Below are 23,253 nucleotides of genomic sequence, written 5' to 3'. Positions count from 1 at the left end.
GGCTGGGTTTGTAGTCTGCTTCTCACACTATGGGCAAATTGTCATCATCTTTAGTATTACAGCCAGTAGTGGTCCTTCTTTCGTGTGTTTTGGGCCCAGAAAAATTGCAAATGATGAGCCACTTGAACAAAACAAGAATCTCTAGTAAATCTTTTTCTTATCTGTCAGAGCCTGATGCAGCTGTGAGCTAGGTTGCTTTACTCGAGATGGGTCCAGGTATTCTGCTGACACAGCAGCTTCTCAGAAGGGTCAGATTTCATTTTCCTCTCTGTAGTGTTCCCTCTGAGTACAACAGGTCAGCTCTGCCTGCTGCTCAGCTATACCTTCTGAAGGAAAATGTACAGAAGTGTAGGTCTGTCTAACCTTAGCTGTGACATACTGACCTGCAGCTGCTTCCACAAATCTGGGAAGTTCCACAGGTGGCACCATGGTCTTGTTTCTAAAAGGTCATTTCAGAGCTCAAGAAGGGAGTGCTTTGCTTTGTCAGAAGAGTAGATTCTGACCTTTTGGCTCTTGCATTCATTACCTTGAATGCTAAGCTGAAAGTGTCCTCCCAAAAAATGCTAAAGAAGTTACATCTTCTCAATATCTGTCTAAATGGAGTTTTCAAGTTCTTCGTAGCCTAAAGTCTTCTTGGATTACAGTTTTGAGAAATTTTTGTTTTCACAGTTCTTAAAGTACAGCAGGTCTTCCAGTTTTAAAGAATGCTTGAGATCCTTGAGTAAATGTTACAGTGCATCTGGATTCAAGTTTCAAAAATACTGGGTTTGTCCACTTTCAGCTAGATTTCCATGCACTTCATAGAAACTGAATATACAGTGAAGTTTTGCTGCTAAGAAAGCAAATGTGATTGCACGTCTTGTGTTTATCAAGATGTTTTCAGTACAACGAATGCACGAGGGGAGAGGTTTGTTAGGAACTTTGTTATGAACAAGTGTTCAAGCAGCTTTGTGGTCATGTAAATTGATATACATTCCTATAGCTCATCTTGTCATCTTGCTGCTGTCACAGTTGAACTAATCCGTTATCATCAGTTTCTCTCCTTTGCTCAGGGAGGCTCTTCACTGAGCTGTTACCTTTAGGTCAGTTGCATCTTCTGCTTGAATATCACACCGACTGTTCCATTGTAGTGCCAAAACTTTTATTGTGCTTTTCTATTTGTTAAACTTAACTCCTGGAAAAGAAACCATATATTCTTCCTGGCAAACCTTCCTGAGGGATGAAGGTATTTGTATTGCAAAACCAAGTCCCCAACTCCCTACTTGTTTTAGGAGGTGTAGGTGCTCAGTGAAACAAGCTGTTCTGCAGTGCCTATGTGCTCTTCTCTTAGCTTCAAAATATTTCAACCCTATATGCATGCCCCTACTCTGACCTTCACAAATAATATTATCCAATATTTAAGCCACATGCATGAGCCTATAAACTCTTAGGAGACTGGTTAGTATCAAAACAAAGGCAAAACCTACACAGAGGCTTTTTTTTTGAGATATGGAAAATATTTTGGTGGAGGAGGGGATGGTGCAGCTGAAGCACAGCAGTAATTGCAGGTATAGGAGATCTCTTTAGGCCATGAGCACTATTCACTGCCACATGTTTGCTGCTTGTTTGTTAGTGTTGGAATTGAAATATGTAATACGCTGTTCTGAGATTGAGCTTTGATTTCTGAATCTGTAGATGGATCACCATTATGCAGCTTCTGTTTTTTTAATTGGCCCTGTTGAAAATACTTGTTTAAGGATGCCTCTCTCTGCTCCCCAACAAGAAGAACATTCATAATCTGGAAAACTCTGAAATACAAAGTGGCTTATTCGGTCCTGTGTTACAGAACACGCTTGAGAGATATGGAAAAGTAATTTCTCTGCTTTCTGCTGTTATGTGTTTACACAGCATTGGTGCACATTTAGCTTTAAAATAGTTTGCTAAGCTGTGGGATAGAAGATGCTGGGAAAGCTGTCTCTTTGAAGAACCATGTTTTAATGGATTAGCTGTTAAGAAGAGTCTCTCAGCTGGATACCCTAATTTTAAAATTCCTTGAATTCATAGGTGCTTCTCACAGGCTAAGAAATCTGATCTGAATTTCCAGGAAATAAGTTCAAATTATTAGGAAGCAGGTCTTGCGTTTTCTTGAGTTTAAAGGAGAAGGTTGAACATGTGAAAAAGACAGCATACACCTCCTGATGAAGTGCTGTGTGCAGAATCCACTGTGGTCAGCTGGGTTACACTCAGAGTCACGGTGCTAAAAATCTAGATTCTTAACAGTCATTTGGTCGTTCTGTAGAAGCTGTTGGAGCAAAGACTTGGGTTATTTTCAGCAACTTGGGATTAATTGCCCCTTCCTTCTCAAGCTTTGTTTGATTGCTGAATCTTGCAGATCCTGAAAAAGAAATCCTATGCTGTTCTTAGTTTGATCAAGAAATCCGTCAACACAGGTTCTGAAAATTTGTTTCGCCAGACAATTTGTTTTGAGTTCACATTGCTTCAGTTTCCTTGATGCCTAATAAAGTAATGATTCTTAGTGTCGTGCTACCTCCCTCCAGGTAAATATGAGTCTTGAGTAAAAGTAAAAATCAGGAAAAAATAGAGCATATACTTGTTGGTTGGTATAGTTACATTAATTTGAAAATTGATTTGTTTATATCTTGTGCTTGAATCCAAATGTCAGATTATTGATGGCTTATTCTTAAATAATTTGAGGTGAGATCTTTGGGTGGTGTCTTGCTTGTCTTGCAGCAGCACTCTAGTGAGCTCTTGGCATTTCAGAGCAATGGTTATTAGGTATATTTTCAGCCTCTGTAAAACATGGGAAGGTTCATGAAAAGGCTGCTTTGTTACGAAATGCAGTTTTCATACTCCCACTGCAGGTATTGATTTCTGAAACTTACGGTAACATTTGAAACTGTTTCGATAATTTATCTGATCTCAAGTAATCTAACAACTATTTAATTTTTCTTCTACTTTTCATTTCTTTTAGCTGGGATGTGACAGCAAACATAAGAAGAACTGTTGAAACTTGATTTTTTTCTCCTGATTTTGGAAAAGTCTAATTTGTGCTTTACTTGTAACTCTGTGATTTAATGGGAAAACTGTTCATTGGCCACAGATGACTACTACTGAGAGACTTTCCGATATCTGTTTTGGATTACAGAGAGGTAGTGAAAAAATTGTTATGATGACACCAGTTCCCTTTGAGGTTGCTTTTGTCCTAAACAATAATGGGTTTGTTTGGCACTAAGTGCTGCAGTTATGCAAAACAATTGCTCAGTCATCATAGGTCACATGTTCTTTATATGTATTAAACAAAGATGAAAAAGAGCCAGTAATTCACATCGTTGTTTTTGTCAAAGCTTATAACTTTTCCAGTTTTTCAACAAATACTGCTCCCTAAGAAGAAGGGGCATGGAAATGCACTGTGTAGTGCATGAGTTCTGCTCCCCACCAGAAACTGATGAATCCAGAGTGCAAAACTCAAGGGGAGCCCTGCTCCAGTGAGACCCAGGCGTGTACTTAAAATAGGAAATGGTTATTGGAACTAAATTATTTTGCCATTTTTATTTTTAGGTTTGCTGGCATGGGTAATCTCATTAAGGTGCTAACCAGGGACATAGACCACAATGCAGCACATTTTTTCTTGGATTTTGAAAGTAAGTCTCTCAGCCCTTCACAGCTGGTGCATTTCAAATGGTAACAGTAGGGTTGCTTATACCTGCTGCAGTGAAGGCCAGGGGACTCAGTTGTAAAGTTGGAATTTGAAGGAGTTGCATGTGTTTTTTCTGTTCCTATTTTTTTTTTTCCTCCCTCCTCCAGTAGTTGCCAAGCCACCATCACGCTGCTGTGTAAATTTTCTTTCCATGTGCTTAGTCATTTTGAGTCTCTGTGGTCAGTGATGTCCATCCATCTGCCTGCAAATCAAGTAATCATGAAATGAGAATTCCTGTTGGTATGCCATAGTAATCTGTGCTGAGCAGTTGTTCCCTATAATCCTCTCGTACACAAGAGTGAGTGCTAAATCATTCCTGATCCTGCTTTGGTCATTCATCGTGCAGTTGATGTGTTTTTTTACATCCAAAAGTCCAAAGTGAAACTATCTGAGTTTCACAGATGTTTTAGGTACCTTGTGTAAAAGATCTGTGGCATATCTCTGTTAGCATTTTCTGCACACTGAAATGGTATATCTTGATGTGGTTTTCTATTATGGCCTTCTGACACAATTATAAGGGCTGACAAAATTAAAGCTCTTTCCTTCTGTTGTCCCATCAGGTTAAAATCTAGCATGGCTAATGCTTTCAAATCTGGTACTTGGCTCTCAAGGCAGTACTCCTGCTCAGGACACTGGTGCTAGGATGTACTGGGACTGAACAGTTCCTGGCAAAGCCTTCGGTTGGATTCTGTCCCTTCCCCAAGGGGGCAGCTGTGAGGATGTTGGTGACATGGTCACTCTTACAGGAAAGCTGCATGGCTAGAGTCACCAGCTGTGCATCCTTGAGGTGGGGATCTCCCTTCACCCAGCCTGAAGGATGGGTTCGTACCTGATGGAACTCTCTGGTCTTCTTTTCCCACTGCTTCAATCAACTACATTTGGGCTGTTCTTTCTTATAAAAAGAAAATTTTCTTTTCTCTCATTCTTGTCTTGGCAGGTACCTTAACATGGGGAACCTTCTAAAAGTTTTGACATGCACAGACCTTGAGCAGGGGCCAAATTTTTTCCTTGATTTTGAAAGTGAGAAGATGATTTTATATATTTATTACTCTTTGCCTGCAGTAGACTGCATTTGTCATGTACTAAGTGTATGTTTTCATTTTGCCATCTTTCTAACTGCTTTGCATGCCTGAGCTATGAATAATTGTTCAGCAAACTTCGGTAGAAAGCAATAACCTGTTCTAAAATATCCTCAGGTCCTTAAATGTAAAACCTTTACTCCACAAAGGGCTTTCAAATTACATTTGACTCTTGAAACCTTGATATGGTTCTTATTTTTTAAACCAAAATTCTGGCTACTTTTAATCAAATGTTAAAAATAGTTGTAATTATTTCAAGGCTTAGTGAAATTCCAAGGGGATACATGCTTCTTAAAGGAAAAACTGAAAATGAAACCTGATTCTTGTAATTTCCAGTGTGACTTAATGATGCTGCATACCCAGATTGGCTCGCAACAGCTATTCATAGCTCCAGCATCATCACGTTAAAGGTCTATATGTGAACCTTACTGGATCTGGCACAGAAATTTAACCTCATGCCTTCTTAAAAGGGGGTCTCAATGTGTATAGAGATGAAATTGATTTTGAAAAGAAGAGACACGTAGCTTGTCTGATCAATGCCAGATATTCTAGAAGGTTCACATATGTCAGTGTCTTTTAGTTTTTGTTGCATGATACAGTATAGCCTAAGAATGGCAGGTAAGTGTTGCTGGCTTCTGCTATGCATGTTTTATTACTTTCTTTTGAGATGTGCTGTTTCTTTACCCAGCTGTACATCAGCAAGCATAAAATAAGGAAATTAATGTTCAAGTACATTTTGACCATGTAATAAAAATACAATGGAATAGCATAATAAAAATATTGATGAAGTATTATGATATGGATAATTTGAGGTGCATTATATCTTTTTTTCCCTTGAATTGTTTTTCAGTTTGATGAAACAGTAGCAGTTGTTTATATTAGTTATAATACAAAAGAAAATGCTTGATGAAATACGGTTTCGCTTCAATGACATTTAAAGTTAAAACTTCTCCAAACCCTTACCCTGTAGTGTTGATTTTTATCACTTGTCTCTTCTGAATATATTGGTATTAAAAGGTGCTAGTCATACAAGTTATTCATAAAGGGGAGATTATCAAGGGCTGTGTTCAAAAATCAGAAAGTAAAATTTGTGTAAGACCAACTCTCGCATATTGTCAGAGTAGGAAAATTTAGTGAAGTGGGAGAACTCTTGTGTGAGACCACTGGAGTTGTGAAGCTCCAGCTTAATCTGCAAATATTGAAAATTTAATTGGAGTAAATGAAATTCAAGTTAGCTGGATAGAAGAGGCATAGTTCTAAAATAAATTGCAATAAAATTACTGTTTTTTTTTCTTTTTAAATACAGATTCTTTAGCTATCAGTTTTGTTTTAAAATGCATGTTTTGAGCATGAACAGGATTTGGCATGAGAGTAAGCAGGTTGCTGACATGAAATGCTTACATATGCAGTCAAATTAAGTGACTTATATTATGGCCGAATTGTTAGACTGTTCTTTGTTCATTTTGGACCCTGTTCTGCATTTGTGTCTGCTGCTATACTGTGTATCCATGCTTCTTTCTCCTCTGTTTCAGATAGCTTGCCTTGACAGGATCTTGGCTTTGACACAGCCAAGATCTTTCTTCAAGACTTGGCACTTTAATCTTGTGATACTTAATGTTGTGGTTTTGTGTGGAAGGACAAGTAAGCTCTGTATTAAAAACAAATTTGCCGATTCTGTGTTACGCCTGGCCCAATAACAGGCAGTTTGAAGTCTTTTGTTCTTAAAGCCATGTATGTCTTTGGACTGAGCAGGCTCCAGTGTTTTTTGCATAGTACCATAAAGAGCTAAAAACTAATGTTCATAAAGCTTTCTAGTGCTAGAAACTTCAAATTTAGAAAAGTTTTAGACTTCTAACCATTATTTTCCTCCCAGATGTTTATCTTGGTGCTAGAGTCCAGTGATTTGTGTGACTGACTGTCAGAATCCATGCAAAAAATATGATGAAATGTTGGCTTTTGCTTGCCTCCACGCTGGTTAAGCTTATGCTTTCTTTGGTCATTAACCTTACCTATTTGAAACAAATAGCTGTCTTGAGTATTGTTCTAAAGTCTGTGCAGTGCCTTTAGAACATGAGCAAAGTGCACAGGTCAATGTTGTTTACATAAAACGGACACCTGAAATGTGGGAAACTTCCAGCTCAACTTTTACATTGGTGTCTTTACTGTCACAGTTGCAAATCCTTTCCAAATGTACTGATTTGAATAGTAGCTAAAATGTAGTGTACTTTGAGATGGCGATCTCAAGCTAGTGCTGACAGTATCCTGCATTATCTCCAGAGAACTTGGCCATGGTTCAGAGGAGCCACAGAGACAGCATTCTCCATAGTAATGCCAACAGAGATGAATAAATTATTTCATCTCCAGTAGTCTGGCATTTTTTCCCCCCTTGTTTGTGAGTTTTGTCCCAGACAGTTTCAGATGACTTGATGTGTTCTTCCCTGGGAAAAATCTCAGTTTAAATAGTTTGCTGTGCAGTGTAAACTTTTAACCCCAAATTTCTCTCCCTACTAGTTCTGTAGGCTAGCCAAATATTATTTTAATAGTCACTAAATGTGTGTGTTCCCCGCATGCAATATGTTGTCTCACTTTTGTAGCATTTAGTTCACATAACAGCGTTTGTATATTGTTGCAAGTCTCCTGTCTCTATTACCGTGTGAGCATCCTGCACTCTAAATGTATATTGCATCTAGTGCAGTAACATTCTGATTAAATTTAAAATTAATTTACAGTTGAACTCCCCATTTACTTGCAGAACCTCCATCTTCCCTTTTCTTCCTATTGGATTAAAAATAGTAAAGTTGCCCTGAATAACCAGGGGTCAATTCCTGTGGCCACAATATCAAGCATCAGAACATCTCGGTGAGCTGTGCTGCTCTTACCGGGTTTGTTCTTTCTGTGGAAAGCATTGCTGATAAAGGCACGGCTGTGTTGTAACATTGTAGCAGGAACTTAAATGGACGTGGAAATTCTATACCTCTTTCAGCCTCCTGTTTGGATGCCTGGCACTGCTGGCTGCTGTTGTTTTAGCTGCCAAGAGTAACTCCAGAAGTACAACTCCCTTTCCTGCTCTGTGCACGCCCAGGTTGGGAAAAAGGAGTTCCACAGTTAGTGATTCTCAAGTGAAGGTCCTGTAGCTTGAGTCCTCAGGTACATACTGAGGGATGCTATTCCCATAATATGGGAATGCTGCCTCCATCTATTCAAGATGATAACAGTGCTTAGGAAGAGAGACCTCTCCTTTGTTCTTCCCTGTGATGGGCTTACGGAATACAGTGCCCTGACCAGCACTGGGAAGCAAATAAACTAATTTTGCTCTGGTTCAGCCAGCATTAGGCCCTGAAGATTTTTTATATCATGCCTTTTAACCCCTAATAACATCTTAAATATTTTGTGAAGGGATAATTTAAATTTATTTTAAATTAAAATAATTTAAATTTGCTTTTTAAATTTGATCTCTGTTTTAGAGATGGCAGAGGAAAGGAGTTGGGACAAATCAGGTTTACGGATTTCTTTTATTGGAGAGGACTAGGTTGACTGAAAATGTGATACCAACCAAAAGAAATAACTCAGTACCTACTTGGTTTTAAAACAGATTGATACTTAGAAGTTGGTAATAATCAAAACAAAAAAACCCCAAAAAACAAACAAACAAAAAAAAAAAACCAAAAAAAAACCCCAAAAAAACAAAAACCACCCCAACAAATTAAGTACCAACCATTGGTTTAAGTTTCCTGGAACATTTTAGGGAAATGAAATACAGTAGTTGGCTGATTACATCCTACACTGAGAGGTGGTGATGGTGTTGATTTGCCTAGCCAGCTGTCCAGTGAAGAGCACTAAATTTGTATCTAGAAGATGATTTTCATTTCTAAACATGGAGGGTCATAGTACTACAGCTGTTCTGCTCACTCGTGGGTTTTGAAATGAGGAGCAGGAGTTCTTGTGGCCCCTCCTGCTCTGCCCCTTCCAGTGTTGAAAAATGAACTCTCCTTGCTACACAGGGTAAAGAAAAAAATGGCATGAAAAATTAAATAGGCAGGAGATATTCTCAGTGTGAGACAATCCAAGTGGCAAGTCTTGATTGCATTATTTAACAACACAATCTGGAATGCTACAGAGCTTTACGTCTTAGTCTGTATTTCACTATAGCATTTCATGTTCGTGCATGAACTGCTGCCAGTCAACTGGTGCTTCCCTGTCTGCTCTTTTCCCTCATTTTTTGTCTTCATTTCTTACAGCAGTCTTCAGCAGCTTTCAAAATTATGTGACCTTTGTGATGATCTGAAAAGCACTGGCCACTTTTACTCGATGCCTAATCAATGTGGTGCTCTTTTATTTATTTATTTTTAAAGGAGCGACCAGGTTCTTTTTAACCTGTGCTAATTCTTTGTTTCTCAAAAGATGAGTTAAACTGTTGCAAGGTCTATATATAGGGATATTTGTTAATAAAGCCCACTCTTAATGCATTAAACTATAAAACATAAGAGATATTATACAAAAATTACAGCAAAATCCAGACAGGCAATGCATGTGAAATTTATTTTCTCCTAATACAAACTTTGTTTTCTCTTGTGTTTTTCTAGTGTGTAACACTAAGATACTGTGGGAGTTTTATTTCCAATGTAAAGATGTACCTAACTTCCATGGGAAGTTGTACATATGGATCATGGAAAAAGTGCTTCTAAAAAGACATTTCCCAGACTCTTCAAACAACACGAAGTCATGAGGATATATTATCCTTAATAACTTTTGTTTGTCCCTATAAAAAAGAATCTATTGTTAATACCCTGATTTTTGGCATTGGAAATAATGGACTAAAATACAATTCTGTTTAATCCATAACCTATTCTGACCATGTTAACAGAGAAGTGGGGATTTTTTTACAAGAGCTTCAGTAACTAACAATTATTTTTTTAAATATGAGTCTATAAGGAACTAACCTTATAGCTTCCATCAGAATTTTAAAAGAAAAAAAATGGTTTCAGGTAAACCATGTTTGAGATATTTGTACTAGGTGATTGTTTTTAAAGGGTAAAACCTTTTGTTGATTCTTCTCAAAACATACTTCTTACAGAATCACATTTAAAAATGTACCTGTAGCTTTTTGAAATTATGACCCAGTATACTTTTGGGAAGTCCTTAACTAATTAGAAAAAAAATGGGAGACAGCTTATATCTTTAAAGACGGGGACAAGAAAAAGAAGCCCTACACAAACTCACACTAGATCTTTTTGTTCTCAGCTCTGATTGTGCAATAAAGTGCAATAAAGAATATGTTTTGAGAATTAAATATATTTAGAAATAAAAGATACAGCTCCTTTCCCAACCAGTTAAAGATGAGGCAGACAAGATGGAAAATAATCTGATGCAGTGTTTCTAGATAACAATAGACATGGATATCTCCTGTGCTGTCTGCAGTGAGTGTGTCCTTTGAGTGTTTAACTAAGTTTCTTCCAGCCTCTACTGCACCCCAAGGTGATATTATATGATAGTCATAAAGACAACTCATCAGAATTTCTTCTCCTAACTCAGTTTTAAATAAGTCAAGAAGATAGAATCCAGGTGAATTTTTGGGATGGTAAATTAAGAGACTACTAAAATGAATACAATTAGTCTCTTGGAGTTCCTTATACATTGTAGTAGCTCTTCAGAGAATGAAAATTCTTGATGAGTTGCTGCATGAAGAATTTGTCCCATAGGTGATGGTGTGCCTATTGAATTCCATGTTGTTGTTAAAAAAATATATATATACATTTAATATGTTCTGCTGTTTAGATGCCCAACCTACAGAATCTGAAAAGGAAATTTATAATCAGGTGAATGTAGTGTTAAAGGATGCAGAAGGAATACTGGAAGACTTGCAGTCATATAGAGGAGCTGGCCATGAAATACGAGAGGTGAGCTAGAGCGCTACAATTGTGCACAACCTGTGGTTGTTCATTGTCTGATCTTAACCAAATACTGCTGGGGTTTAACTTTGCTTGCAGGAGCTGTTTTGGCAGAGCATGTTGTCTATTAAAATCACTGTCTTGAATTTCTGCTCTGGAATGTTTCTTTTTAACAGCAAAACAGATGTTGCTTGTTTCAATCATATTAATCCACATATATATTAGCAAATGATGCTTCTCAGAGTTTTTAGTGAATTGTTGCTATTGATTTTTCTTTGTATTCCCACATATGCTCTTTTTGAGTTAATAGTGAATTTGGAAAGAGCGTGGTGTGACTACAGTGCAATATTGAGTAGTGTTGGCATCCTCTTGTATGGTAACTGGAGAAGCCTGGTTTGGTAATCCTAACACAAAGGGCATCTCATTTTCAATCCCTTTTAATTGACTTTTATTTACTAAAGTAGATGTTTGGATCAGAAGCAAAGTTCCTGTACAGAACGTCACTCCATTTTTCCTTTGTTTAAGAAAGGGTGGGATAAATACTCTCCCAACCCCCTTTCTTTCTTCCTCACATGCAGCAATGGGGGCTGCTTTGCTCCTGAAGGAAGGAGTTACTCACTGTAACATACCCTTAAAAAATAGTATTAGATAGGAGGAGTGTCTGCTCACTCCATATGAATTGAGATACTAATAGCCATTCAGCTTTGCGAGTTTTTCTCTTCAAGGAATTCATAAGGTAGGTTTAAGAAGGATAACTGTCACACAAAACCCTTAGGAGGGAAGATAGCTTACTTGTTCTTTAAGGAAGGAGTGTTTTCAGGGACAGGCTGTAGGATCAGGCAGGAATGTGTGCCTGCAGATCCCAAGGAGAAATGAGAGATACTCTTCTGAGAGGAGGTAGACATGGCAGGAAGGAAAGTTTCTAGGACCAGAGAGGAGTGTGCTGCAAGCCACAGCCCAGGGTTGGCCAAAACAGTTTTTGTAATCAAGAACTTGACAGTGAAAATGTTGCAGGAGAGTTATGAGCATTTTATTTGTGTTTTCTTAGTATATTTCCAGTTGCTAACTGGAGAGGTTGCATTTAAGGTATTCTGTGTCTGGGAAGTTTACTGCAAAGACAAAGCCTATAAATATATCCCTCAAGGCTGTGGTATACATTATGTCCTGGCGGTGCTTTATGTTGTTGATTATGCTTAAATGTTCCTACTGTAATACTTAGCCTGAATTTCACAGCCATTTTTTTTCTTTGCAGATTTGGGAATTAGTGATAGATACCAACATTAGGATGAGGCTTTGATCGCTAAATTTTTTTTGCTTGGAGTAACCACAATAAAGTTGTTAATTTTAATTAACTAGATCTGGTTATGTAAATTTTCTTATCTGAGTAACTTGATTTTTAACCATTTCTTTATACTCTCTCCAAGCTGTTTTCCTGTTCAGGATGCTTACTTTCAACACAATTATTTAGACCTTTTTGGAACAGACATGGGTTAGTACATGCTTGTCTCTCAACTGAAAACTTCTTAGTAGGTAGATTTTTAATTATTAGCTCTTCAAGCAGTTGTTCTGCATAGGTGTTTTGGTTTTTTGTGTTTTGTTGTTTGGGGCTGTTTTGTCAGCAGTGCATCAGTTATTCCCAATCTAAGCATACTTTTCTTCTTTTTTTTTCTAATTTAAGGCAATACAGCATCCAAATGATGAGAAGCTGCAAGAGAAGGCATGGGGTGCAGTTGTTCCACTAGTAGGCAAACTAAAGAAATTCTATGAATTTTCTCAAAGACTAGGTGAGTAGAAAGGTGTTAAATAAAGGGAGTTTTTTTCTTCATTAATTAGTATATTTGGCATATTCATATGTGATCACATCTAGGTCAGCTCCTTAGTGGAAAAAAGCTCGTATTGCATAGATTCCTCCCATACACTGGATTGGATGACAGCAAACTTGCTTCAGTGGATACCTGAGAGGAGAGAGAGATTGGGAGCATACTTGTTACTCTTCCTGTACTCCTTTAGTTACTCTGGAAAGCAGTAACTAGCTGACTGACTCGAAATGAATGGACTAAATAATCAGAAATTAATTCTTTCAGTATTTTTGTTACCAAGAGTATTTAAAAGAGATTGTATTATTCCTCCCTAAACACCAGAAATAATTTGATCTGGGGAAATGCCTGGTCTTGGTTCATACAGATGCAATACTTGAGATGGTGCTTCATGCCTCTTTTGAAACTCACTGATGTGGTGGCTAAACTGATAAAACTTATCAGACTTGTTTTTTCACCAGCTTTCTGTTGTTATCTCATTTTTTATCAAATTTATTAGCATAGCTTGTAAAAAATGTGTTTAAAACATGGAAACTTTGTGCAAGCAAGTTCTGCTATTTTAAATGGGTGAGGTATTTTTCTCAAGAAGATGAACAGGAAGTTGGATTATAAGTTTATCTTGAATAACGTGACTTGTGCTTACAGTTAAGTGCCTCTTGAATTCTGTCTTCTCGTAAAGGCTGAAGTCTGCTAACACAGGTTATTGAAATGTGTTTTACACAAGTATTGCAGACAAAGCTTGAGTAAAACTTTTCAAGAAGGTTTTTTGGTGGCTGTCAGTGCTGATGAGACCTGGTACAGCAATTTGTAAGTAAATATGACAGCAGTGACACATAGATAAGCAATCAGTCAAGCCTCTTTATTATTAATCACCATGTATTTTGGCAGACATATGTTTTAAGTCTAGCATGCAAATATCAGCCAATATTGATACAAGAAGCAGGTGCAGTTGTTTATTGCAAAATTGTCTCCTGTCACTGCAGAGGCAGGACTGCGAGGCCTGCTGGGAGCCCTGACGAGCACTCCGTATTCCCCAACACAGCACCTGGAGCGAGAGCAGGCTCTTGCTAAGCAATTTGCAGAAATTCTTCACTTTACACTCCGTTTTGATGAGCTCAAGGTAAGAGTTTGTAATCAAGAAGGCTGGAAAAAGAAGCCAAGTCTGTTCAGTGAAGCAGTCTGAGTTGTGTTCTATTCTGGAATAGAATGTGCAGTGGGTATTCAAATATCCAATATGCTTGGCTTGCTCTCCTGACCTAGAGTTAGATTAAACTGGAAAGCAGATGAAATATCATATTAGCTTTAGGCACTTGTTGTATTTCAGTTTATATTAATCATGTTTCTTCACCCAAATTTGGCATATCTCTTGGGATAATGCTGCTGCTTTTAGCTCATGTGCACCCATAGTCCAGCTATTTTCTTCCTAATGTGCAAAGAAGTAAGCTGAAATGATAATTAATTTGCTGGTCTGGTCCTTGGAGTCAAATTAGCAAAGCAATGTTTTTCAGCCTACTAATTTCCAGCTTTTATTTAGAAGACTGATCCTTTTCTCGTTCCTGTTAGAGCTTGTTCTGAATCTGAGAAACCAGAAAGCTTCTTGTTGTGGTTCCCAGTTCCCAACATGTCACAGGCTTTTTTGCTTCAGGAAGTTGAATGTTTTCTTGTTGGGTATATTATATTTTACAAAAACTTGTTCTAATATTTTTCTTGAATTTGTCACAACTCTCTTGCTTCTGTGTCTACATAGATGACAAATCCTGCTATACAGAATGACTTCAGCTACTATAGAAGAACTCTGAGCCGCATGAGGATTAACAATGTCCCAGTAGGTAACCCTTGGATGAGATGAAATGTAATCTTCTGCTACCACCTCTCTTCTCCATACACAGAACAACTAAACCCTTTCTTCTGTTTTTTAGGCAGAGGGAGAAAATGAAGTAAATAATGAGTTGGCAAACAGAATGTCTTTATTTTACGCTGAAGCAACGCCAATGTTGAAAACCTTAAGTGATGCCACAACAAAGTTTGTGTCAGAGGTAAGAGTATAAATTTATGGCTTGGATAATGTGCTTCAGACCACTGCAGGGCCAGACATAATGGGGAACACAACTTCCACCATCTAGAAATAAAACTTAGGGTTTGAAGCCTCAAGAAATGTAACATGTCTTTCCCAGATGTTGTAGGGTTAGGGACTCCAGCCAGGCACTGTGTGTGTGTGTTGCCAAAAGCTAATGGATAGTGTCGAATCAGTAGTGATGACTTTCCTCAAAGAGGGAGGTGGGACAGGTAACTATTTTGCCTGTATTGTGATGGTGATATAGAGCAGAAATTTCAGAAAATTGAAAGGGAAACAGCTTGATTCTTTGTGCTTGAAAAGGAATGGAATTGAAATGCAGCTTTCTTTTCTCCTTCCCAAGACACTCTTGTTGCACTGTGTAAAGTCAAGTATACTGCATTATTGCAAAAGGGAGGAGGAACCTGAACTGGAAAAGTATTTCAACATTTTGAGACATCCCTATTTATCCTTGACTACCCAGTCACTACAAGTATTGTGCTTGCCCTCTGGTAACTGTGATGATTTTTGGCTTACATGCAAAAAATGCACACTATTTCTTAGTAAAAAATAATTGTACTTTACATAATTAATACAAAGTTACATTTATCTTCTAATGGTTTTTTTGCTGAGTTCTGCTTTATGCTTGAAATGCCTGAAGAAAATTGTCCTCTTGTTTTATGTTTTCTTTATGATATTTATCTGCAACAATTTTAAGTTTTACTATTATAGCAGATGAATATATTTGGCTATAGAAATTTTTGTTTTTCTAGGAGTAGGTTAGATGATTCCTTCAAAACTTTCCAAAAGTCAGCCATGTTAATGGTGTAATTTTTTGACTACAAACAAGCAGGCAAAGCCTATGTGGTAGCCTTTCCTTTGTAAATTGCTAATCTGTATGGTAACATTTAAAAAAAAAAGCAAGACTACCTGACTTACCATAGCTGTGTTGATGTTTTTAATTGCTCCACATTGCCATGCCAGCAGATAACTGGTTTGACTTAGGTTTTGTAGTATAATATTTCACAGTAATTGAATTGGAAACTGTTAATCTTCTTTTGCAGAATAAAAATTTACCGATAGAGAATACAACAGATTGCTTAAGCACCATGGCAAGTGTGTGCAGGGTCATGCTGGAAACCCCGTGAGTACAAACAGTGCTTGGGTTGGGTATGAGTCATCTCTCTATTTCAGACCTGACTAGTGATGCATGAGGTGAAAGAAATATAATCAGGGTAATTAGGAACTATGGTGTTTCCTTTTTATCAGCCTAGTTGTTTACCTTGACATGAAACCCCCTTGTCTCATTTTGCCAGCCACGCAAATCATGCAGTCTACTTTTCTGAACACATTAATATTTAAAAATAGAATGGCTATGGAAGCTAGACAACTTCTTGGCACTCTTTATAAGTGGTTTTCTCATGTATAATTCAGAGGAATAGACTGTTTGAGCATGATTGCCTAGGACCTCCTGAAAGTGGGGGCTGTGGGCAATGCAGGGGATTGTCCTTGCGGGCTGGCCCGGCTGATGGCTCTAACAAAATGACAATGCTCCTCTCAGGGGAATTAAGAGACAACTTCTAGGCATGAAGGCAGTCAGTTGTCTACTGTACATTGAGAGGCACTGGGAGTATGACCAAAGTCAGACTAAACTTGGATTATTTTTTTAAATCTGTTTCTTCTGTGTTCTAAATAGTTTTCTATTGGTAAGATTATTTCGGCATGAGCTATGTCTTTTTCAGTAAGTTTCTGTCCAAATACCACAGGACATTTGTTTTGGAGTACATTAAGAGCTCCAAGCATTTATACTCTTACCCTTCTTAAGAAGGGACTGTTCCATTAAAAAAAGTAGTTAAATGTTGTCCATTACCCTGCCTTTTTTTTTCCTAAGTCAGAAGTTTGGATGTGTATTAGAAGGTGGCAGGGAGAAGTGTAGGAAGCATTGGAGACCAAGTTAGTATGTATTGTTTTAATGTTTTTTGTCTCTGAAAAAATCCAAATGGTATAGCAGGATCCTGTTTTAGGTTTGAGAATTTTTATTAATCTTCAGGTAACTTTCTAAACAGTCATCTGGCTTTTGTCAGGTTATTGAAAGGAATAAAGAAAACTCTCAGAAGTTTGGGGTTGGTGGATTTGGTTGGGTTGGTTGGTTTGTTTGTTTTTTCTCTGAGGATTTGTAGTAGAATTTTTGTCTTTAATCTTATTTTGAGTATTACTAGTATGTACTGTAATCTTGTGTTTCATAGATAATAACCTGTGGTTTTGAATTACAGTGAATATAGAAGCAGGTTTACAAATGAGGAAACAGTATCATTCTGTCTGAGGGTAATGGTGGGTGTCATCATACTCTATGACCACGTGCATCCGGTGGGCGCTTTTGCCAAAACTTCAAAAATTGATGTAAGTTTACTGTTGCTAAATAATCTCCTGAGTATTTAAATTCTATGTAGGCTCCTTTTCTGTCTTCCAGGTTCTAGTATCAGGTATATACACTGGGTTGGTGCTAAACAGGTAGCCGTGAGCAAAAATATATCTTTAAGTAGTGAGAAATACAAACTAGGCCTTCGGACGTGCAAGTGGGTCATGAAAAATCTGGTTTTTATGTAATTCAGGTAGTTTCTAGAAATATTTGTAGACAGTGCTTGTGTTGAAAGATCCAGATCAGAAATGTAATGGCTGAATGTAATAATTCTTAGTGGATTTATGATAAACATATATTTTTGCTCATGGTTCCATTTTTTTAACGTTGATAAAGCAGAGTTTCACATGAAAGTTGCATTGTCTAAAGTTATCATAGAATGGTTTGAGTTGAAAGGGACTTTAAAGATCATCCAGTTCCAGCGCTCCTGCCATGAGCAGGGACACCTTCCACTGGACCAGGTTGCTTAAGGCCCTGTCCAACCTGGCCTTAAACACTTCCAGGAATGTGGCAGCCACAAGGTTCAAAGTCATTCTCCCTCATCTTATCACTCCATGCCCTTGTAAAATGTCTCTTTCCAGCTCTCTTGTAGCCCCCTTTATGTACTGGAAGGTGCTCTGTGGTCTCCCCAGAGCTTTGTCTTCTCCAGGCTGAACAGCCCCAGTTCTCTCAGCCTTTCCTCACAGGAAAGCCTTCTGATCATCTTCGTGACCCTCCTCTGGACTCGCCCTGGCAGGTCCATGTCACTCTTCTGCTGGGGACACCAGAGCTGGGTCCAGGTGGGGTCTTACAAGAGCAGTGCAGAGGTGAAGAATCTCCTCCCTCACCCTGCTGGCCACATTTCTTTTGCTGCAGCCCAGGACACATTTGCTTTCTGGGCTGCCAGAGCACATTTCCAGGTCATGTTGAACTTCTCATCCACCAATACCCCCAAGTCCTTCTCCTCAGGGCTGCTCCCAATCCATTCTCCACCCAGCCTGTATTTGTGCTTGGGATGCCCTGACCCAGGTGCAGGACCTTGCACTTGGCCTTGTTGAGCCTCATGAGGTTCTCAGCCTGTCCAGGTCCCTCTGGATGCCATCCCTTCCCTCCAGAGTGTCAGTAACACCACACAGCTTGGTGTCACCAGCAAAGTTGCTGAGGGTGCACTGATGCAGCTTTTTAAGTAGCTAAGCCAGTCTGTCGTAGGAAAATGTAGTATTGAAAGCTTAATTCCTTTCTAATACCCAGAAAATGTCTTTACACTGCTGCTATCTTAAAATACTTATTTTTGATCTTTGACAAACTGAATACAAAACATTCCTGTAAATTCAGAAGGTATTAGCATGGAAAAAACTAATTTTTTTAACTCCTAGATGAAAGGATGCATCAAAGTTCTTAAAGACCAGCCTCCTAACAGTGTAGAAGGCCTTCTAAATGCTCTCAGGTACTCCTCTTTGTTTCTTGGTTTGTTTTTTTTTTTTTTAATGTTTTGATATGAGTTTTCATGAATTGTTCAGGATATTTTCTTTATAGCAAAGTATTCAGTGACTCTTACAGGGAAAGGTGAATGTGATTATTGCAGGCTTTTCTTCCAATGTGTCTTGAGACAAGGATGTATGAAGAAGCCTCTGGGTTTTAAACCGGTTTGTGAGCTTGCAATTGTTCATTCTAAGATAACTTTTTCTATGCATGCAGGTTAAGAATGAGTCAGTATGGTGTGGTAAGTAACTAGAAATTGTTCCTTTTGAGAAAGTACTTCAGGCACAAGTCTCTGTGTTTTGCTGTAGAATAGACGAGACAGGAATTTGCTACGTTGATTGGAGAAGAAGAACTAATAATGCAGTATATTAATCTAAAACCTGCTAATTTGGGCCAATAAAGCTGTATCTATAGTCAGTACCATGTTCTTTGCATGGGTGTCCAGCATTGGAGGAGTGGCAGAAAGTGCCAAAATGCGATAGGCAGATGAAGTCTTCGTTCTTGTTCTGACTTGGAAAAGTATCATTCCTTTGGTAACAAACAACTGTAACTGGGTGTTGTTACTCATGCACTTGCTTGGAATGTGGAAGCTTTAGTTTGTCTTGCCTGAAAGTGTCCAGTTGTGATTTATTTTCCTTATCTGCAGTGAAACTGCTTTAATTTCATTTGCTCTCTTTTTAATTTTTTTGTGTTATGAGGTGGTTAGTAGTGAAATAATGTGGTATTGTAGGTGGGTTCTTTTGCAAAGTCTTTTCAGATTATTAGTTAAAATAAAAAAAATCCATTCCTAATTTGAAACTTTGTGATTATTTCCATGCTAAAATCATGTTCATCTCTGAACTTCATGTACATGACCAGTCTTTGAGATGGTGGTCAGTAAAAACACAGGCTTCCAGAGGGAAAATGCTGCATTATCATTTATCTTCTGACTAGTTTATTGTGATTGCAGCTGCAATGATCACCAGTCTTTACTAGTACCCCCATTTTTTCCCATCATTGTTGACACCATGAAAGTACCTGGAAAGTGTAGTTCGGTTCTCACTGCACCGAGCAGTGACATTAACTTTTGGTTAATTACACAACCACAATTAACTTAATGGTTAGCAGTGTAAATCCAGTCCCTGCTCTCAAAGCTGTTCTTTCCCTGCTCCAACCCTTTCCATGCATGGATGCTGTAATAGTCCTGGTTTTGTGCATTTGATTGCTCATCTGGGTAGGGTATTTAAATCTTTTCTAAACCTCATTTGGAATTGTTAGAAAGAGATGCAGAGGTGAGCTGCTGTGTGCTTGTGTGATGAGAACAGGTTCAAGATGTCATCATGACAAATTAAGTCCAAATCTAAGTCTTTGATTCTGGAGGAACAAGAAGTTCTCTTGTTTTCCCAAGAGACAGATAATATGTTTCCAAAGCAAATGGAAGGTGGTATGGATTTTGGAGTGAGATCAGCTCTTTGTAATTTCAAATTCATCTGAGTACTGTAATCATGTTCAGCTTTTCCACATGGGCAGAATACCAAATGCAATAACTTTTCAGGATTTCAGAAAACCTTAGGCTACATGTTTGTTGAAAGTATAAATTACCAAAAAGTGCTGAAATAAGTGGTCTTAACTTCCGAACTAAAAAGTCATTATATATTTATCAAGTGAACAAGTGAAATAGTACTGCAGTTGTGGATAACAATGAAAGTGCTAATTTAACATGTTAAATTTAAATTACAAAATAAGTTTTTTTTTGCTTTTAGATTAGTTAGGAAGGAGGATCAGGAAATTAATCATAAAAAAAGCGTGCAATGAGGATATATTTTAAAAATAGAGATAGCTAAGTTTTTTATAGTGATTTAAAAATGTGCTATTGTTCTAGAGAATTTTGAAAGGGGAAGGAGCTGAAATAAGCACGTATATGCTCTGTAGTTTTAGCAGCACAGTCACTTAACTAAGCAGCAAATTAAGCTGAAAAGTGGTTAATTCCATTGTCTTTGAGGGATCTTAGAAAGGTTTGGTCACTGGAAGTTTTGAAGAAGAATTTCTGAAGCTGCTTTATTTGAAGATGTTTCCTGTGGGCAGAGCCCTCAGCATTAGTCTGGTGGATAATTACCTGTCACAAGTGCTACTGTGAGTTTACTATGAAAGCCAATGTCCAGCTGCGGCTTATTTTGAGCTCCCCTTGGTGCAAGGCTGCTGGGTTATAATTCTGATTGATAATAGCATTTTCTGATCAGAATGTCTGATTTGTGTTCTCAGTGACCATGGAGTGGGTGATGATCCATGGCTGAGGGTTTTGCTCTGGTGTAGTCAGGTTGAGCCATAAACAAAAAAATTGCACATTTGTAAGCCAAAGCGCAATAGCATTTATGCTCATCTTGACTTTATTTCTGTGTTTAGGTACACAACAAAGCATTTGAATGATGAGACTACCTCCAAGCAAATTAAATCCATGTTGCAATAACAATTACCTGGAATTCGCACCTGCTGTAGACAGTATTCTGCAATGACTGAGATGCACAGATTTTTTTTTTTTAGTGATTGCAACTACTATCTCGTTCATTCTTGCTTTTTATTTTCTCTCTTCCTGTTTACCTTTTTTTTTTTTTAATCACTTTCTTGTACCTAAGTAAGCTCAGACTTCTTTTCTGTGCCAAATCAATGAAAATTATCAATTCTGGAAAGTATTTCTACTTCTCAGAATAGCCATCCTAAGTGGCAGCTAATTATGCGTTGCATTTGGATTTCTCTGTACTGGGGAAAGATTTGTGACTTGAACTAAATATTTTTAAACTTGTGGTTTTTTTCTTTTTTTGAAAAACTAATATTTAATATTGCTTCTTCTGCATGGCAAGACTGCCTACTTCTGCTATTTAAAAATCCCTTGATGACTTCATTTTCTATTGCAGCTTATTTTCATGTGCAACCATGAGGAAACTAAAAGCAGATTTGTTTAAATTAACTGTGTTTGTACAAAATGGTACCCAACACAAAAGTTTTTTTAAATGAGTAAAAACTGTTTTGTTTAAAAGTTACGTTTGCATTTTGACTCATTTTTGTAAGGATGTATGTTGTATGTTTAACCTTTAATAACTAACGTTAAACTGTGGTGTGTGCGTAGCAAAATTACGTATGCATGTTCATGTCAAATGATTGGCTGTGGATAAGATAATAAAATCAGCTTTCATTTTTCTAAGTGTGGTTTGATTTACCAGTATTTTGAGTGAGATGTCTTCGTGCTCTTTGGATTTTTACAAAAAAATAAATTTATAAATTTTATATAGTGAAAACTCTTCTGTTTCATTACCAGTAACCAGTTGCCTAATCCACTGATTTAAGCCTAGCGTGTTTTAGGGTTCTTACTCTTCACTCTGTGCTGCTTCCCTGTCTCCAGAATTATTACTCAGATAGGGTTTGTGGTGAGGAACTTGGTGCAATTCATATGGATCCCACTGGACGTTGCTGATGAAGCTGCATCTGGGCTACCCTTGCTCCTCAGTACAGCCATCAGAAATGACACTGGGCTCTTTCCATACCAGGGGTGGGGAGATGAACTCCCCTTGCTCTGTACTGATGTGTACTCTTATGGGTCTAGGTATTTGTACTGTGTAAAATCTGAATAATCACAGCATACTAAATAACGTTTCTTCTTTGGGTAACAATTTATAGCAACAAGTCTTGCATAGGTTGGTGAAGAAATAAAAGCTCTTTTGGAGGGGAAAGGATTGAAGGGGAAAACATAGTGCCCTTCTGAAGGACCTTGGTAGTTAGATGGGCAGAGAGGAACTGTCTGAAATTCAGCAAAGGCAAATGCAGGGTCCTGCACCTGGGGGGGAACAGCACAGACTGGGGGCTGACCTGCTGGAAAGCAGCTGTGTGCAGAAGGAGCTGGGCGAGAGCAGCTGTCCATGAGTCAGCAGTGCCCTGGGGGCCAAGAGGGCCAATGGTGTCCTAGGATGCATCAGGAGGAGCATTGCCAGCAGGTCAGGGAGATGATCCTGCCCCTCTGCTCAGCCCTGGCAAGGCCTCACCTGGAGTGCTGTGCTCTGTTCTGGGCTCCTCAGGACAAGGCAGATGTGGAGCTCCTGAAGTGTGTCCACCATAGGGAGTGGAGCATCTCTCTTATGAGGAAATGCTGAGGGAGCTGGGCCTGTTCAGCCTCAAAAAGAGGTGACAGAGAGGGGACCTCATCAATGTCTATCAGTATCTGCAGGGAGGTGTCAGAGGGTGGACCAGGCTCTGCTCGGTGGTGCCCAGCAATAGGACAAGAGGCAACGGGCAGAAACTGATGCCCAGGAAGTTCCACTTGAATATGAGGAAGAACTTCTTTACTGTGCTGTGACCAAGCACTGGAACAGATTGTCCAGAGAGGGTGTGGAGTCTCCCTCACTGGACATTTCCAAGAACTATCTGGACGTGATCCTGTGCCATGTGCTCTGGGATGACCCTGCTTGACCAGGGAGGTTGGACCAGATGACCCACTGTGGTCCCTTCCAGCCTTAGCCATTGTGGTATGCTGTGTAAACAGGAATTGAGAATGACTAGAAAACTGGAAAATGGTATGTTTTGCCCTGATGGGTAAACATTAGTGCTCCTCATGTGTTTGGTGCTGTTGTGATTATGTTTAACATGAGTTGTCAGCGTTCTGGAAAGGAGACTTGAAAGCTGCAGGCAATTGTGAGCCCCTCAGCTTTATTTGGTGGACAAGTAATGTTTTGTAACTTGGCATGCTGGCTCCAGATAGAACGTATCAGTGTGACCGTGGTGGCTTTCCTATGGATACCCCTTCTGCACCATCAAGAAATGTTTTCCTTTTTATCTTTTGTTTGTTTGTTTTGGAAGGAAGAGATCTGCAAA

At 38.5% G+C, this 23,253-nt stretch overlaps 1 protein-coding gene across 5 annotated transcripts in view; it reads left to right on the top strand.

Moving 5' to 3' along the window:
- The window catches only part of CYRIB (CYFIP related Rac1 interactor B), a 97,060-nt gene extending 75,385 nt beyond the window's left edge, over window positions 1–21,675 (top strand). For 3 of the 5 annotated variants that reach the window (XM_048286418.1, XM_048286416.1, XM_048286419.1), the window contains 10 exons: window positions 4,635–4,717; window positions 10,552–10,673; window positions 12,343–12,448; window positions 13,465–13,601; window positions 14,229–14,306; window positions 14,401–14,517; window positions 15,599–15,678; window positions 16,808–16,934; window positions 18,309–18,379; window positions 20,797–21,675. In XM_048286418.1, the coding sequence (XP_048142375.1) occupies window positions 4,645–4,717; window positions 10,552–10,673; window positions 12,343–12,448; window positions 13,465–13,601; window positions 14,229–14,306; window positions 14,401–14,517; window positions 15,599–15,678; window positions 16,808–16,934; window positions 18,309–18,379; window positions 20,797–20,860 (975 nt within the window). In that variant the 5' untranslated portion in view covers window positions 4,635–4,644 and the 3' untranslated portion in view covers window positions 20,861–21,675. Of the gene's footprint in view, window positions 1–3,555; window positions 3,642–4,634; window positions 4,718–10,551; window positions 10,674–12,342; window positions 12,449–13,464; window positions 13,602–14,228; window positions 14,307–14,400; window positions 14,518–15,598; window positions 15,679–16,807; window positions 16,935–18,308; window positions 18,380–20,796 lie in introns of those variants that run through there. The other 2 variants (XM_048286420.1, XM_048286417.1) reach the window with 2 other exon arrangements.
- The last annotated feature ends 1,578 nt before the right edge of the window (window positions 21,676–23,253 follow it).

This window comes from Corvus hawaiiensis, chromosome 26, assembly GCF_020740725.1.
Source record: "Corvus hawaiiensis isolate bCorHaw1 chromosome 26, bCorHaw1.pri.cur, whole genome shotgun sequence".
NCBI lineage: Eukaryota > Metazoa > Chordata > Aves > Passeriformes > Corvidae > Corvus > Corvus hawaiiensis.
Note: the sequence above shows the minus strand (reverse complement) of the source record. Positions and strands in the feature narration are given on the sequence as shown.